At 39.6% G+C, this 14,653-nt stretch overlaps 1 protein-coding gene across 2 annotated transcripts in view; it reads left to right on the top strand.

Annotated features, from left to right (window-relative positions):
• Nucleotides 1-14,653, top strand: part of FAM184A (family with sequence similarity 184 member A) — a 147,279-nt gene that overhangs the window by 87,937 nt on the left and 44,689 nt on the right. For both annotated transcript variants that reach the window (XM_075553947.1, XM_075553948.1), the window contains exons 7-9: nucleotides 7,799-7,960; nucleotides 10,677-10,798; nucleotides 11,251-11,401. In XM_075553947.1, coding sequence (XP_075410062.1) covers nucleotides 7,799-7,960; nucleotides 10,677-10,798; nucleotides 11,251-11,401 — 435 coding nt within the window. The remainder of the gene's footprint in view (nucleotides 1-7,798; nucleotides 7,961-10,676; nucleotides 10,799-11,250; nucleotides 11,402-14,653) is intronic.

Raw genomic sequence — 14,653 nt, forward strand, 5'->3', positions numbered from 1 at the left:
GCTGGGTCAGGTGCACCTTTGTCTTCAAAGTTACATCGTTGCTTTCTTACCCCTTTAAAGAGGTCTTGGGCTGCGTATTTGCCCGATGCAATCTATCTTTTGATTCTTTATTGTTTGTTTTAGAGGTTTTTATATCTTTTGATTCTTGACTGTTTTTTCCATGAGTGTTGATTGTGGGTCCAAGTAAATGGAATCTTTAACAACTTCAGTCTTCTCTCTGTGTACCATATTGTTGCAGATTTTTGTTTCTTTTACCTTGAGTTATAATCCACACTGAAGTCTATCATCTTTGAACTTCATTAGTAAGTACTTCAAATCCTTTTTAGTAAGCAAGCTTGTGCCATTTGTATATCATTGTGGATGATTCTTCAAAATTGTGGGGGTGTTTACTCAGCATCCAGATTGAGTAAGTGTGGTGAAAGGACACAACCTGATTTCAGACCATTAAGTGTCTCCGTGAACTGTGTACAAATGACTGCCTCTGGGTCTATACAAGTTCCCAGACCCACAATGAGGCATTCTGGAAATCCTGTTCTTTGTAATATCTGAAATTTGCTATGACACACTTAGTGAAGTGTCTATTTAGTCAAAAAGTAAGTGGTAACAGAGACATGTTACCTTCAGAATAAACGGAAGCAAACTCAAGGAAAGGCCAGAGGGCCAGAAAGTTATAAAATAAAGGCTTGCCAGTGTGCATGGAGTGTGTGAGCAAAACAATAGTAATTAATGTTTACTTGAGGCTTAGTGTGACCCCTCGCTGTTTTATATAATCTGTCCTTTAGGCTGGTCTCTTCTTTAATCCTCCTACTAGCCCGGTGTGGCAGGTACTACTATCCCTAGTTACTACTCAGACTTAGCCTGCCCCAGGCACAGCGGTCGCTGACTAACGCCAGATTCCAACAGAGGCGGTGTGAGTTGCAGTGCTTGACCACATTCAGACTGCTGCTTTCCTGCCTAGTCGGGAGGAGAGAGACGTGCTATGCAGTGGTCATGCCGCGAGAGCCCTGTGGCATATTTTGGATGTTATGCTGAAGGCAACAAGGAACAGCTGGAAGACGTTCAGGGTGACTGTGTGGATATTTACTTGGCGCACACCCTTCCCAATATGTGTAATTAAAAGAAAGCACTGGCTGTGGAGAAGAGAACTGATTGAGAGGAGAAAATGTGAATTGAAACTCAGGAAGGAGCATCTGCTTACTGCACTTCCTCGGTGTGCACACGGCTGCTCTTCTTTAGTCATGATGCAGAGTAGTCTAAATGTTGAGCTCTTGAAAATGGCAACAACTCCAGCTCCAACTGACTCTGGGAAGAAGACAGTGTATCGGCTTACCTGACTTAAAAGTCCAAGGGTGGTGGGGTTCTCGTCAGGTGTGACGAGAATCAGTGTTAAAATTGGCGATATTGGAACTCAGTTTCTCCTCTTCTCTGAACTGAGATTTGCTCTCTTTTGCTGACTTTCTTCCTTAGCCATACACCCTCTTGGGTCTGTGTTCAGTGGAAAAATGATCTACTTGTGCAGCTTCTGTGAGTATATAGAAATTACTGTGTGTAGCCCAGCTTAGATCACATGCCTGGCAGTGAAAACAGACTTGCGTGACCAGTGGAACAAGATGATGCTGCAGCTTTATTGATCCTGGTGTTCGTAAGGCTTCAGGCACTGATAGGAAATTGTCTCCACACACCAAGAGGAGAGTTTGATTTTGTGGGACAAGCAGCAGATGTTTTCGAGACAAATCCATGAGGGGAGACAGCGGACCGTGTGAGATATGAAATAATAATAACAGTATGTAATTGATCGAGGATTCACGGGGGAAGGAGGGAAAAAGGGAGGAGGAGCTTATAGCAGGGGCTCAAGTAGAAAGAGAGTGTTTTAAATGATGATGGCAACATGTTCAATTATGCTTGATACAATTGAGCTAGGGAATGTTATAAGAGCTTTAAGAGCCCCTAATAAAATGATTTAAAAAGAAGAAAAGCACAAAATTAGAAGATTAAAAAAAGACATCCATTTGTATTATATTTTAGAATATAAACTAATCAGTTATGTTAGTTATTGCTCTTTATATTTTATTGTCTAGTCAAAATTTTTCTGTACGTAACATATTCATCTTAACAATAATTCTTTGTTTCTTCAGCAGACCCTTTTAATTGTTATTGTAGTCATTAGAATACTGCTCTTTATAAGTTTTAAAGTCTTATATATTGCCTATGTACATTTAACTCTTTTTTTTAATTAACATTTTTTTAACAATTTATTGGGGCTCATACAATTCTTTTCACAGTTCATACATATACATACATCAATTGTATAAAGCACATCTGTACAGTCTTTGCCCTAATCATTTTTTTCTCCTCTTTTCTTTTTTTACATTTTATTAGGGACTCATAAAACTCTTATCACCATCCATACATATACATACATCAATTGTATAAAGCACATCCATACATTCCCTGCCCCAATCATTCTCAAGGCATTTGCTCTCCACTTAAGCCCCTTGCATCAGGTCCTCTTTTTTTTCCCCTCCCTCCCCATTCCCTCCTCCCTCATGTGCCCTTGGTAATTTATACATCGTTATTTTGTCATATCTTGCCCTATCCGGAGTCTCCCTTCCCCCCTTCTCTGCTGTCCCTCTCCCAGGGAGGAGGTCACATGTGGATCCTTGTAATCAGTTCCCCCTTTCCAACCCACTCGCCCTCCACTCTCCCAGCATCGTTCCTCACGCCCTTGGTCCTGAAGGTATCATCCACCCTAGATTCCCTGTACCTCCAGCCCTCATATGTACCAGTGTACAGCCTCTGTCCTATCCAGTCCTGCAAGGTAGAATTCGGATCATGGTAGTTGGGGGAGGAAGCATCCAGGATCTGGGGGAAAGCTGTGTTCTTCATCGATACTACCTCACACCCTAATTAACCCATCTCCTCTCCTAAACCCCTCTATGAGGGGATCTCCATTGGCTGACACTTGGGCCTTGGGTCTCCACTCTGCACTTCCCCCTTCATTTAATATGATATATATATATACATATATACATATACACATATATACACATACATAAACACACACTTATCTCTTTTTTTTTTTTTTTGCATGATGCCTTATAACTGGTCCCTTGAGCACCTCGTGATCGCACTGGCCGGTGTGCTTCTTCCATGTGGGCTTATTTGCTTCTGAGCTAGATGGCCGCTTGTTCACCTTCAAGCCTTTAAGACCCCAGACACTATCTCTTTTGATAGCCGGGCACCATCAGCTTTCTTCACCACATTTGCTCATGCACCCATTTGTCTTCAGCGATCCTATCATGGAGGTGTGCAGTCAATGAGATGATTTTTTTGTTATTTGATGCCTGGTAACTGATCCCTTTGGGACCACTCGATCACACAGGCTGGTGTGTTCTTCCATGTGGACTTTGTTGCTTCTGAGCTAGATGGCCGCTTGTTTATCTTCAAGCCTTTAAGACCCCAGTCACTATCTCTTGATAGCCGGGCACCATCAGCTTTCTTCACCACATTTACTTGTTCACCCACTTTGGCTCCAGCCGTTGTGTCGGGAGAGTGAGCATCATAGAGTTCCAATTTAATAAAAGAAGGTATTCATGCATTGAGGGAGTGTTTGAGTAGAGGCCCAAGGTCCTTCCGCCACCTTAATACTTGACCTATAAATATAGACACATAGATCTATTTCCCCATCCTCCTATATATATTTGCATGTACATGGTAGTAGGGCAGGAGGAAAGTCAAGGGAGGAAAGTCAAGGGAGATGGAGGAAAGAGCTAGGAGTCAAAGGGCATTCATGGAGGTTTAATTAACATTTTATTAGGGGCTCAGACAACTCTTATCACAATCCACACATATACATACATCAATTGTATAAAGCACATCTGTACATTCTTTGCCCTAACTTTTATCCACCTGAAAACTTCCTGGATTGTGGGAGAAAATGTTCTCTGTTGACAGATTTTATTCTTTTGTCATTGACTAGACCCTAATGTTTGCCTGCTGCTTTCTAGCTAACGAGTCTCTTCCCATTTATTCTTGAGTTTAATTCTAGCTTAATTACAGTAATCTGGAGTAAATATAATTACAACTGACCAATAAGTAACATCATGATAAATGGGAAAAAATGAAGTTATTAAGGATTTCGTTTTACTTGAATACACAATCCATACTCATGAAAACTCAAATCAAGCAGCATATTGCATTGGACTAATTTGCTGCAGAAGGCCTCTTTCGAGTGTTGAAGAACAAGGATGGGGTTTCTAGGCATAAGGTGCACCTGGCCCAACCATGGTATTTTCAGTCAGCTCCTGTGAAAGGTAGACCCTGCAGAAGCAAGAATGCAGAAGACTGGGTGCATGTGAATGAGCTGAACAAATCTGTATTGGAAGAAACACAACCAGAATGTAAAGAAGTACAACTGGAATTGAGACTGGCAAGACTTTGTCTGCATGTCACCAAAGAGACCTGTCCCCCTGTGAAAGGACACAGTGCTGGGTAAAATACAGGGTCAGTGAAAGAGAGGAAAGGCTTTTTGAGATGGATTGACCCAGTGGCTGCAGCAGTGGGCTCAAGTGGGAGGAAAGCACAAGACTGGGCAGTGTTTCATTTGTTTCACCTGTGGTCCGTGTGCATGGGGACAGCTTCCTGGCGCCTAACAACCTTTTCCAGTGACAGACCTAGAGCATGAAACGGGGTTCTCTGCTAAATTCAGTCGTCTTCCAACTATGTTACAGTTGCTTTCCTTACATTCATTCATTCAATAGTACTATATTAATTTGTGGCATGTCAGATCAATACAAAAAGTAGAAAATATATGCATAAGTAAGAAAGGGCCCTAAAGATAGTGACAGAGAAACACATTATAAGTCCATATTACATCCAAATATGTCCGTGAAAATTTGGAAAAGCGTAATTGAATGAAAAAAATTTTTAATTGCTAAGATGACTCAAAGTAGTTGTAAAACTTGAGCAAACCAGTTGTAGCCATGGAAGAAATCAAAGTAATCCCTGCAATTAGAGAGTTATCAGGCCCAGAGGGTTTAATGCATCAGAACTACAAAACTTTCAATAAGTTGCTAATTTTCATGCCGTGAAAAGATATCATGGTACAGTAAATAATGGGCCACTTTCCAGCTTATTTCTGAGACCAGCATCCCTTGAAACACACTGAAAATAGAATGCTGCCCTCCCCCGTGGCTCAGCATACACGCACGTCAGCATGTCCATGACTGCAAAGGGGACGGGGCATTGTGAGTTGAAAAGAAATTTGGAGATTTTCATGGTTTTCTTTTTGACATCTGTATTTATAGTATTGTTTATAATATTTGCGTCTGTTATTCAATTTCCAATGGTTATGTTTGTAAGACTTTTGTGTCTTGTCGCTTATAAAAATGAGATTTTCTCTTTATAGTATTTTCCTACATAACTTAAACTATTTCATTTGTAGTCTTCTCATAACTTGAGGATAGGAAGCTGCTTAATTAGTAAATTATGTTTCCTAATTTCAAGATTATATTGATTCAATTCATAAGTATTTAATAAAATAAATTTTATATAAAACATAGATCATGACTTATTTTTGTACATAATACATTTAGCAGCCTAACCCGAATCAGTCATTCCTATAAATAATAAGAACACTGGACTCAAATGAAATGCAAGGAATTCAATTTTTTAAAGTAATTTAAAATGTAATTTTTATTAAAAAAACAACTTTTAAATCTGATATAACTCATACCGCTTTGGTTCTTTGTATAGCTGTTTATCATTAGCTGTTAGGTGCCATCAAGTCAGCTCCACCTCGTCGTGACCCTCTCTGTGCACAGCAGAAGCGAGCCGTGTCCAGTCCTGAGCCTGTGCACAATGATCATATGCATACGCATTGCTGTGCCATCTGTGAGAGTCGTCGTCTTTTCACTGGCCCTCTGCTTTTCACCACGCATGATGCGCCCTTCTTCAAGGCTGGTCCTTCCTGATAGCGTGTCCACAGACCATGACACTAAGCATTGCCAGCCTCCCTACTCAGCAGTATTCTTGCTGTACTTCTTCCAAGACAGATTTTTGTTGTAGTTGTGGTTGACGGTCCATGGTATTTTCATTATTCTTCACCAACAGTCATTCAAAGGCAACGATTCTCCTTTGGTCGTCCTTACTCTGTCTATCCTTTATGTCAGTGAGACGACTAAAAAGAATGACATGACTTGGGCCAAGCAAACAGAATCCTCAAAGTGACTTGATATTTGGCACCTAAGTCTTTAGCGGCAGATTTGCCCAGTACTTTATGTCATTGACTTTTTCACTTCTGCTTCGGTGAATGGTGGTCCAAATTAAATAAAATGCTTGACAGCGTCAGTATTTTCCGTTTATGATGATTTTGGTTATTGGTCCAGTTGTGAGAATTTTTGCTTCCTTTGTGCTGAGGTGTAACCCATATTGACAGCTCTAGTCTTTGATTTTCATTGTTAAGTATGTCAACCCGCTGAGCTTTCCGCTTGTCCTTTGCAGGCTGTTAGTGCCTGCAATGAAGTCTTGCCCTGCTGTTCATGTAGTCCAGCTTGTTGGACTATCTGCCTAGCATCCAGATTGAACGAGTGCGTTGTAACAATACAGCCCTAACATATGTCTGTCTTTCCTGATTTTAAACCACACAGTAGCTTCTTGTTTGAACGTCTTCCTTTTGGTCTATGTACTAGTTCTATGTACTACTCTGTACAATTAAGGAAGTGTCCTGGAATTCCCATTCTGCGCACTGCTATCCTCCGTTTGTTACAGTTCGCACAGTTGAATGCTTACCATTGTCAGTAACTTGGACTTTCTTTTAATACCATGGGTTCTTGGTCATATGCTACAGGTAGACATCTTTCTGATAGTCTTTCATTTCAAGCAAGATCCATGAGATAACAGTCATAATATTCCTTCACAGTCTCGTCTGCCCCTATCTTAGATTTCTGGTAGTTTCCTTTTGATGTACTGCTATAGCTGTTTTTGTATTTTCTTCAACAAAATTTTACTTGCATGTAATATTAATGATACTATTCAATAATTTCCACATTTTGTTGGAACACGTGTCTTTGGAATGAGCACAAGGAAGAATTACCTCCAATTGGTTATCCAGTAGTTGTCTTCCAAATCTCTTTCAGCATTGCATTTATTTGTTGAATCTTTGCAATTGGTATTCTGTCCATTCCCAGAACACTGTTTGCATCAATGTCTTCCACGCAACCTGGACTTCTTCCTTTAGTCCCATGGGTTCTTGATCATATGCTACATCCTGAAGAACTGGAAATCCTCTGTATTAAATCAGGAGGTATAGCCTTATCCTTGCATGGTTGTCATAATTTTTTTTTTAAGCCAATGCTGTGCAATCAGTTCTGAATCTTAATGACCCTTAAGGACAGAGTGGAAGTGCTCCATAGGTTTCCTGCCTGTAAGTCTTTGTGGAAACAAACATTTCTCCTGCAGAGCAACTGATGAGTTTGCACAGCTGAACTCTCAGTAGTCAGGTGCACCGCACCACCTCATAAACATGGAGACTTAAAAGGGGGAAAAAAGAAGCAGATTACAGCTGGAGTGATTGAGTACTTTTTTCCAAATTCATCCAGGAAAAAAAAATCCCTTAAGGAAAACTAAGAATACATTAAAAAAACGAAGGACAACTGACTGTTTTGCTGGTCTGTTACTGTTACAGTGGGCTCTGTTAAAAGCACTCTCTTCTGTTACTGTTACAGTGGGCTCTGTTAAAAGCACTCTCTTCTGTTACTGTTACAGTGGGCTCTGTTAAAAGCACTCTCTTTACTTGCAGGTTGGCCGTCTGCAGGACTTGGTAAGGCAAAGTGAACAAGGTCTTGGCTCTGCAGAAGGACTCATTGTTAGTCTTCAGGACTCTCAGGAAAGGCTTCAAAATGAACTTGACCTGACTAAAGGCAGACTAAAGGAGACCAAAGATGCTTTATTAAATATTGAGGTAATCATGTATAATGCTACTTCTAATATAAACATCATTAAAGTAAATATATAACTGCTTCGTTTAAAGTTTATTAGAAACATCACATTTCATGAAGGAGTTTCAAATAGTTGTGGGGAAAAGAGAATTAGAAGATAATGGATTTTTTTTAATGAAAACTTTTGAAGCCACTTCTTAATAGTCATAGGAATGTTCCTTTGTAGGTAAAAGTTGGGGTGCTCATGTTTAACAGCTAAGTAATTCTCTATGATCTACAGATTTCAGAAAGACTCTGCTTTTCCTTTCCATTCTGAAGTAGGGCAAAATTTAGACTGTCTTACCCAGTTGAGAAATGAATCTGTAAACTAGTGTATAGGCACTAAGGAGTTTGCAGGGAAAGAAACTGAAGTTGAGAAGTTGGATTCTTACCTTCGGAACATGATTTCGAGTGTGGGTTCTGAAGTCAGGTTGCTTTGTTGTGAATTCTGAATACACCACTTAGCAGGTAATGTGGGGCAACTCAGTTAGCCTTTCTAAGCCTTTATTTCCTGACCTGCAGAATGTGGGATGGCGGGCTAGATAATACAACTTTGTATAGTTATTGCAATAACTGAGTGAGATAAATCAAACTAGTAAAAGCATTCAGTGAATGTTGCCATTTATTAGTATTTCAAATTTTATTTTCTAAGTTTAGAACTGCTGGCATTTCAAAAGCAGACTAGTCCAAGTACTTTATTCAATGTACCTTATAGACAGTGCATACATCATTCTATTTGTATTTTTAAATTGTAAAACATAAGATATAATTATATGCTTTGTTCACTGCTTAATTTTGTTCTGTAACTCTATGACAAAATAGGCACATTATTTTATCCTACGTACATCTCCTTTTTTGTTGTTTTGTTTTACTTCTTTATAGTGACTGCCCTATGTCTTAAGAGTAGATTGGGATTAGATCTGGTCTCATACAAGTCGCTGTGCATTCGACTTATGTGCTGTCCAAAGTGTCGAGCATGTCCTCAGAGGTAGCTCTGGTACAGAGAGCTAAACTGCATCACAGAATTGTATGAAGAGGTGTTTTTCCCCATGGGTAAAATAACAGGAAGGTGATGGGAATATATTTTATGTTCACAAAATGTATGCATAAGTTAAAATCACTAGAAATGTATCTAGCGAGTGTTAGCTGAGTCAAGACTGCCTTTCCGGGTGCCAGGATGTTCTGGGTCACTCGCCTTGCTGTTTCCCTAGTGCCTGACTTCAGGGCAGTTTCCATGGGTTGCCTCCCTCCCCCACTGAAAGTTAGGACTGTGGATTCAGTTTTCTTTCTGGAAGGGCTTACGTCATACTTACATTGTCCTAGCAAGAACTGAAAATAATAAAAGTGTTAAGTAACATTTTGATTGCAAAAATATATCATTTAATAAACATAGTTTATTAAACTTCATGTAAGCTTCTTAAGAGCAAATGCTTTTCTTTTACTCTCCTCCCTCCCCCGAGTGTCTAGTAAAATGCATTGCATTCAGTAAGATACATCATTTTTAGTGATAAACTAATTGTACGGTATTTATGCTATCTGTGGATCAGATACTTCCCAGCCATCGAGTAGCAGTGAAATAGCAGTTGACTAAATGGCTGGATTTGGTTTTCAGTAATACTGCTTATTGGCCAACCAGGCAATTTTAACATTGGCTGGTTTTTTTCTCATTGATTTAGATAGACAACACCCCCCCCCCCCTCAACCAATGCTTCCCACAGACTATTAGTTGGCGAGTGATCAAAAAGGGTAGTTGTGGCAATAAGGCAGCTGATGGGCTGATCTGGTTTTCTGTGCCTCTTCTGCCTTGTGCCCTTAGAGCAGCGATGCTGCTGCATGGATTCATGGCTGCTACTCTTGTCCAAATAGGTCACCTCCAACCCCAGGCACCAGCGAGCCATGTGGTTTATGCTCATCTACAGCGCTTTCATACCGATCATATCATATTTGAGCATGATACACATGGAGCTCTAGATTGATGTTACAGGACAAGAATACTAGGCTTAATTCTGGGCAGTTATTTTCATTTTGTCACATAGATATAATTCTTCAGATTTATTGGCAGTAGAATAATCCCAGCAAATTAAACAGCAACCCATTTTAAAAATAGCATCCTTTTGAAAATTAATTTGAATAACAACTGTGTGTGTATACTAGTATATGAAAATAATTTGATAATTATTACTAAGGTTTTATTAAGGTACTTCATATGTTGATATAGGTTTTATTAAGGTACTTCATATGTTGATTTTGAGCTATTTTTAAAAATTTTAATTGTAAGCAATAAAATATATTTGGGTTAAAGACATTTACAATATATAAAGAGGTTTATGTATTTTGTCAGAAAATCTTGAGTAACATATCATCTACAGTGTTATCAATTATTATGCAGTAATAATTTAAAAGATACAATGTAAGCATTCCACTTACTTGAAATACCCTCTGGGTTTTATTTTCCAACTTTGATCAAATATACGTAACGTGGAATTTTCCATTTTAGTCATTTGCAGGTGTTCAGCTCGGTGCCATGAACCATGTTTCCCAGTGTTGTACAACCATCATCACTAATTCTCAGAGTTTTTAAACAGCCACCACAGAGCTCTGTGCCCACTCACGAATAGCCTCCATTCCTAGTCCCGAGTAACCTCTGCTTTACTTTCCGTCTGTAAATTCGCTTTCACTAAAGAAGTTTCTGTTCTTCAGGGTGAACTAGAACAAGAAAGGCAGCAGCATGAAGAAGCGCTTTCGGCCATGAAAGAAGAAGAGAAGCTCAGAGTGGACAAAACGGCCCATGATTTAGAAATAAAATGGACCGAAAATCTTAGGTGCACTATTTTCTCTGTAATATAGTCTTATCGGTACAGATGTGCAAAAATGCTTTTTGTTATGTGGATAATATTTATATTTTGAAAGACAGAGTAGCACTATTTAAAATGAATTTTTCTGGTGACTAGATACAGAGAAATTAATTTCTTTTTACTTTAATACAAATTTACTTTTTTAATGATTTCATTTCTTTTCATTTAAATAGACAGAATCAGAAGGCTTGTCTGTCCTACTCTCTGTTCTCCCTTTGAGAAATCAATGGTCTTGGGGAAATTACCCATGTATTTCATAGTCTTTATAAAATAATCTAGTCTTATTCTCTCCCACTGAATTTTAGGGAGGATTATGTGAGCTCATAGGAAACCCGCAAACACCCATACTACAGTTACTGTGCAGAATAGTTACATTCACAAAGTTAATGCTTACATCCGTGTGTGTGGGATTGTTTTAGACAAGAGTGTTGCAAACTTCGTGAAGAGCTAAGACTTCAACACGAAGAGGATAAGAAGTCAGCAATGGCTCAACTTCTGCAATTAAAAGAGCGGGAGAAAAATGCAGCCAGGGACTCATGGCAGAGAAAAGTAGAAGATCTCTTGAACCAGGTAATTAATAGTTTGTACCCTGTAAAGGCTCGTTTTTCTGGCTGGGGATATATCTTAAAACACTGGTTTTTTATATTTTAATTAGGAAACCTTTAAAATCAAAAGAAGTCAAAGGGGACAATAAACTCATGAAATATTATGCCAAGAAATCGTGTTAAATATACTGTCCCAAGTGCCAAGGAGAACTTATAGTCACTTCAGTTTAATATTTTAATTGAACACTGTAGAGATTTTAAGCAGGAAACTGAGCTATTTTCTGAAAGCACAAAATCCCTTTTCAGGCCATTTTCGATACTATTTGTGCAAGTAAACATAACCAATTGCCTTAAACCGTTTACCCAAAGTGAGCGGCTTACTTTGTTCTTACCAACCGGATATTGCCTGTTAGGCTCCAGCATTCTTTCAGCCCTTTGGAGAGACGGACATCAATGAAGGGTGGCGACGCTGCTCGGTCGTCTCCTGGTGTCATGCCCCTATTGCCTGAACAGTGACTATAGCTACAATTTAAAGAGCTTGCATATTTTCACTCATTACACCTCTCCTAAGTATAAGGATGCTTACCACTCTTCTGAAAAGCCAGTAATTAACTAGAACTGACTGCCTGAGTCATCAGTTGGTAGACAAGGGCAGCACTTGGACGAACAGCAGGTCTGTAATTTAGTGCTGGAAATCCACTATTATCTTTCTATTTGTGATCATGAAGAATTCCAGATACACAGCACAGGCGTTTTGTGAGATATATTATTACATAAACAGGTCATACATGCATTGGCTCTCAGGAACGCTTGGGACCGGCCAATCTGTGTCTGGGTAATTCATAGTAATTTACTAGGTAATGCTGAATAGGGAATGTTTTGTAAGTAAATTTTAAGCTTTGGGACTCAGACATAAAAATAAGAATAAGGAAACAACTCTAACTAATCACTGCTTCCTAGTTGCCTTCCATACACGTGTTTTCTAGTCCTCCTTGTGGTGCGGGTTCGAATGAATGATAGCCACTTGAATGTCTTCATAATTTAGAAGAGCCTTTATTCAGTTACAACTGGACTGATAGAATCTAAACATGATTCTTTGATTGTAGTCCTGAGTCAACATTTCAGTTCATCTTTTAAGACAAAAAACCTCATTTATCCTTTGTCTGGGACTTAAGCAAGCATGGACAGAAGCAGGAACAAAATTAATGTTACTATTCTTTTAGGGTTAGGGAGCATTCCAGGGTACAGCATTGAGTATACCACTCTGGTAGCTTCAAGAAGAGCAAGCATGCATTCCCAGGTACATTCCTCATCATAAAAGCAAGGGTGCACTGTAGCAATGATGAAACATACAGCCTTCCTCTAGTTCTTCAATGCTCCCTCTGCCACACTAACATGATCCCAATTCTACCTTACAAATCCGGTTAGACCAGAGGATGTACTCTGGTACAGATAGGAACTGGAAACAGGGAATCCAGGACGGATGAGAGTGGCGATACCGGGAGGGTGGAGGGAAGGTGGGAACCGATCACAAGGATCTACATGTGACCTCCTCCCTGGGGGACGGACAACAGAAAAGTGGGTGAAGGGAGACATCGGACAGTATAAGACATGAAATAATAACAATACTTTATAAATTATCAAGGGTTGGTGAGGAAAGGGAAGCAGGGAGGGAAGGAAAAATGAGCTGATTACAAGGGATCAAATAGAAAGATGTTTTGAGAATGATGTTGGTAACAAATGTACAAATGTGCTTCACACAATGGATGTATGTATTGATTGTGCTAAGACTTTTACGAGCCCACAATAAAATGATTTTTAAAAAGAATATCAAAATTGACTATAACATCCTGGTTACCATAACAAGATTAACTACAACATCAAAAGGAATAATATTAAAACAAATGATATATTAAAGAATAGTCTAAAATAAATATAGTGTCTTGAACCTGGGTACATGAGAATACATTTCTAAAATCAATCATTAGTGGGACTTTACGAGATGGGAGGGGGGAGGAGGCAGGTCATTCAGCAGCTGAAAAATGGAGTTTCTTTTGCTAGTCTGCCTCACTTGGGGACCCCGGAGAGATTTTACTACGTAGAGCAGTTCTTTGGTTACCCTCTCCGGTGGTATGATCTGTACCTGGGGAGATTTAATCCAGTGAAATATTAAACATTTAAGAATTGATCTTAGGAATGAAAGCTGAAAGAATTAATTTTATGATAAAAATGAAAAAGCATCAATCTACCTTGTCCAGCAACCAGAGAGTGTGCTAACACAGACCTTTTGTTGGCGGGTTTTGGCAATGTAAACAGGCCCGTCACTTGTCCCACTGTTTTCTGTTGTTATTTCATTCATTGTTTTATTTATTCTCCCTTGTATTAAGCTGTTTGCTTCACGCTTCTCTTATGCTATTCCTGACGTCTGATGCTTCTTTTGTAAAATTCCCCCCAGGGGGATACACCGTTTTGCATTTGTGGCTGTATAGGATAAAAAGACTTTATTCTGCATTCGCTCCAACCCTTGTCAACTACACAGAGAGAATTCTTCTTTTTAAGATGGCTTTCGAGGGAGATTAACCATTGAACCAGTGGCTGTGAAGTTGCCTTTAATGCATCCCGATCCCTCTGTGTCAGAGTGAAACATAACTGTTTTAATGGCTGTTCAGCTTTTGTTTTTGTTGTTGTTTTCTGAAGTAGAATGCCAGCCCTTTTTTCCAAAGTGTCTCAGGATGGACTTGAACAACCAGGCTTTGGCTTAGTCAATGAGCATGTTAACTGTCTGTACCAGTTTGTCCCAATCGCCAGCATCAAGATGATCTAACCCAGGTATCAGTTGGCTCCAAAAGTAAAACTACTTTGGGGATACCTTCCAGAGAAGAGTAATTTTCTTTGTTTCCCACCTCTAAGAAGAATCCAATGGACCAGTCATGCACACGGCCGTAGATAAGCTGGCCACTCACCGTTGCGCTTCAGGATTGCCTGTAGGATAACTCATCAAAGTCACGTGGGAATGATGTTCTCAAAGAGTCTTTCCAGACATGTCACAAGCAGCAGAATTTTGCTGCCGCTGTTAGTTGCTGTCCATTCTGCTGACTCCTGGTGACCCCACTGCTACGTAAGGAGCCGCCGCCTGATCCTGCACCGTCTGGGTGATGTGCGGGTCCATCATTCCAACCGTCATGTGCCTCACTGCGAGTTTCCTTTACCTTCATTGGCCTCTTCTCCTTCACAAACATGGTGCTCTCTCCTTCAGTGGTCAGCACCTTGTAGTGAT

The sequence above is a fragment of the Tenrec ecaudatus genome, chromosome 7, assembly GCF_050624435.1.
Source record: "Tenrec ecaudatus isolate mTenEca1 chromosome 7, mTenEca1.hap1, whole genome shotgun sequence".
In the NCBI taxonomy this organism is placed as follows: domain Eukaryota; kingdom Metazoa; phylum Chordata; class Mammalia; order Afrosoricida; family Tenrecidae; genus Tenrec; species Tenrec ecaudatus.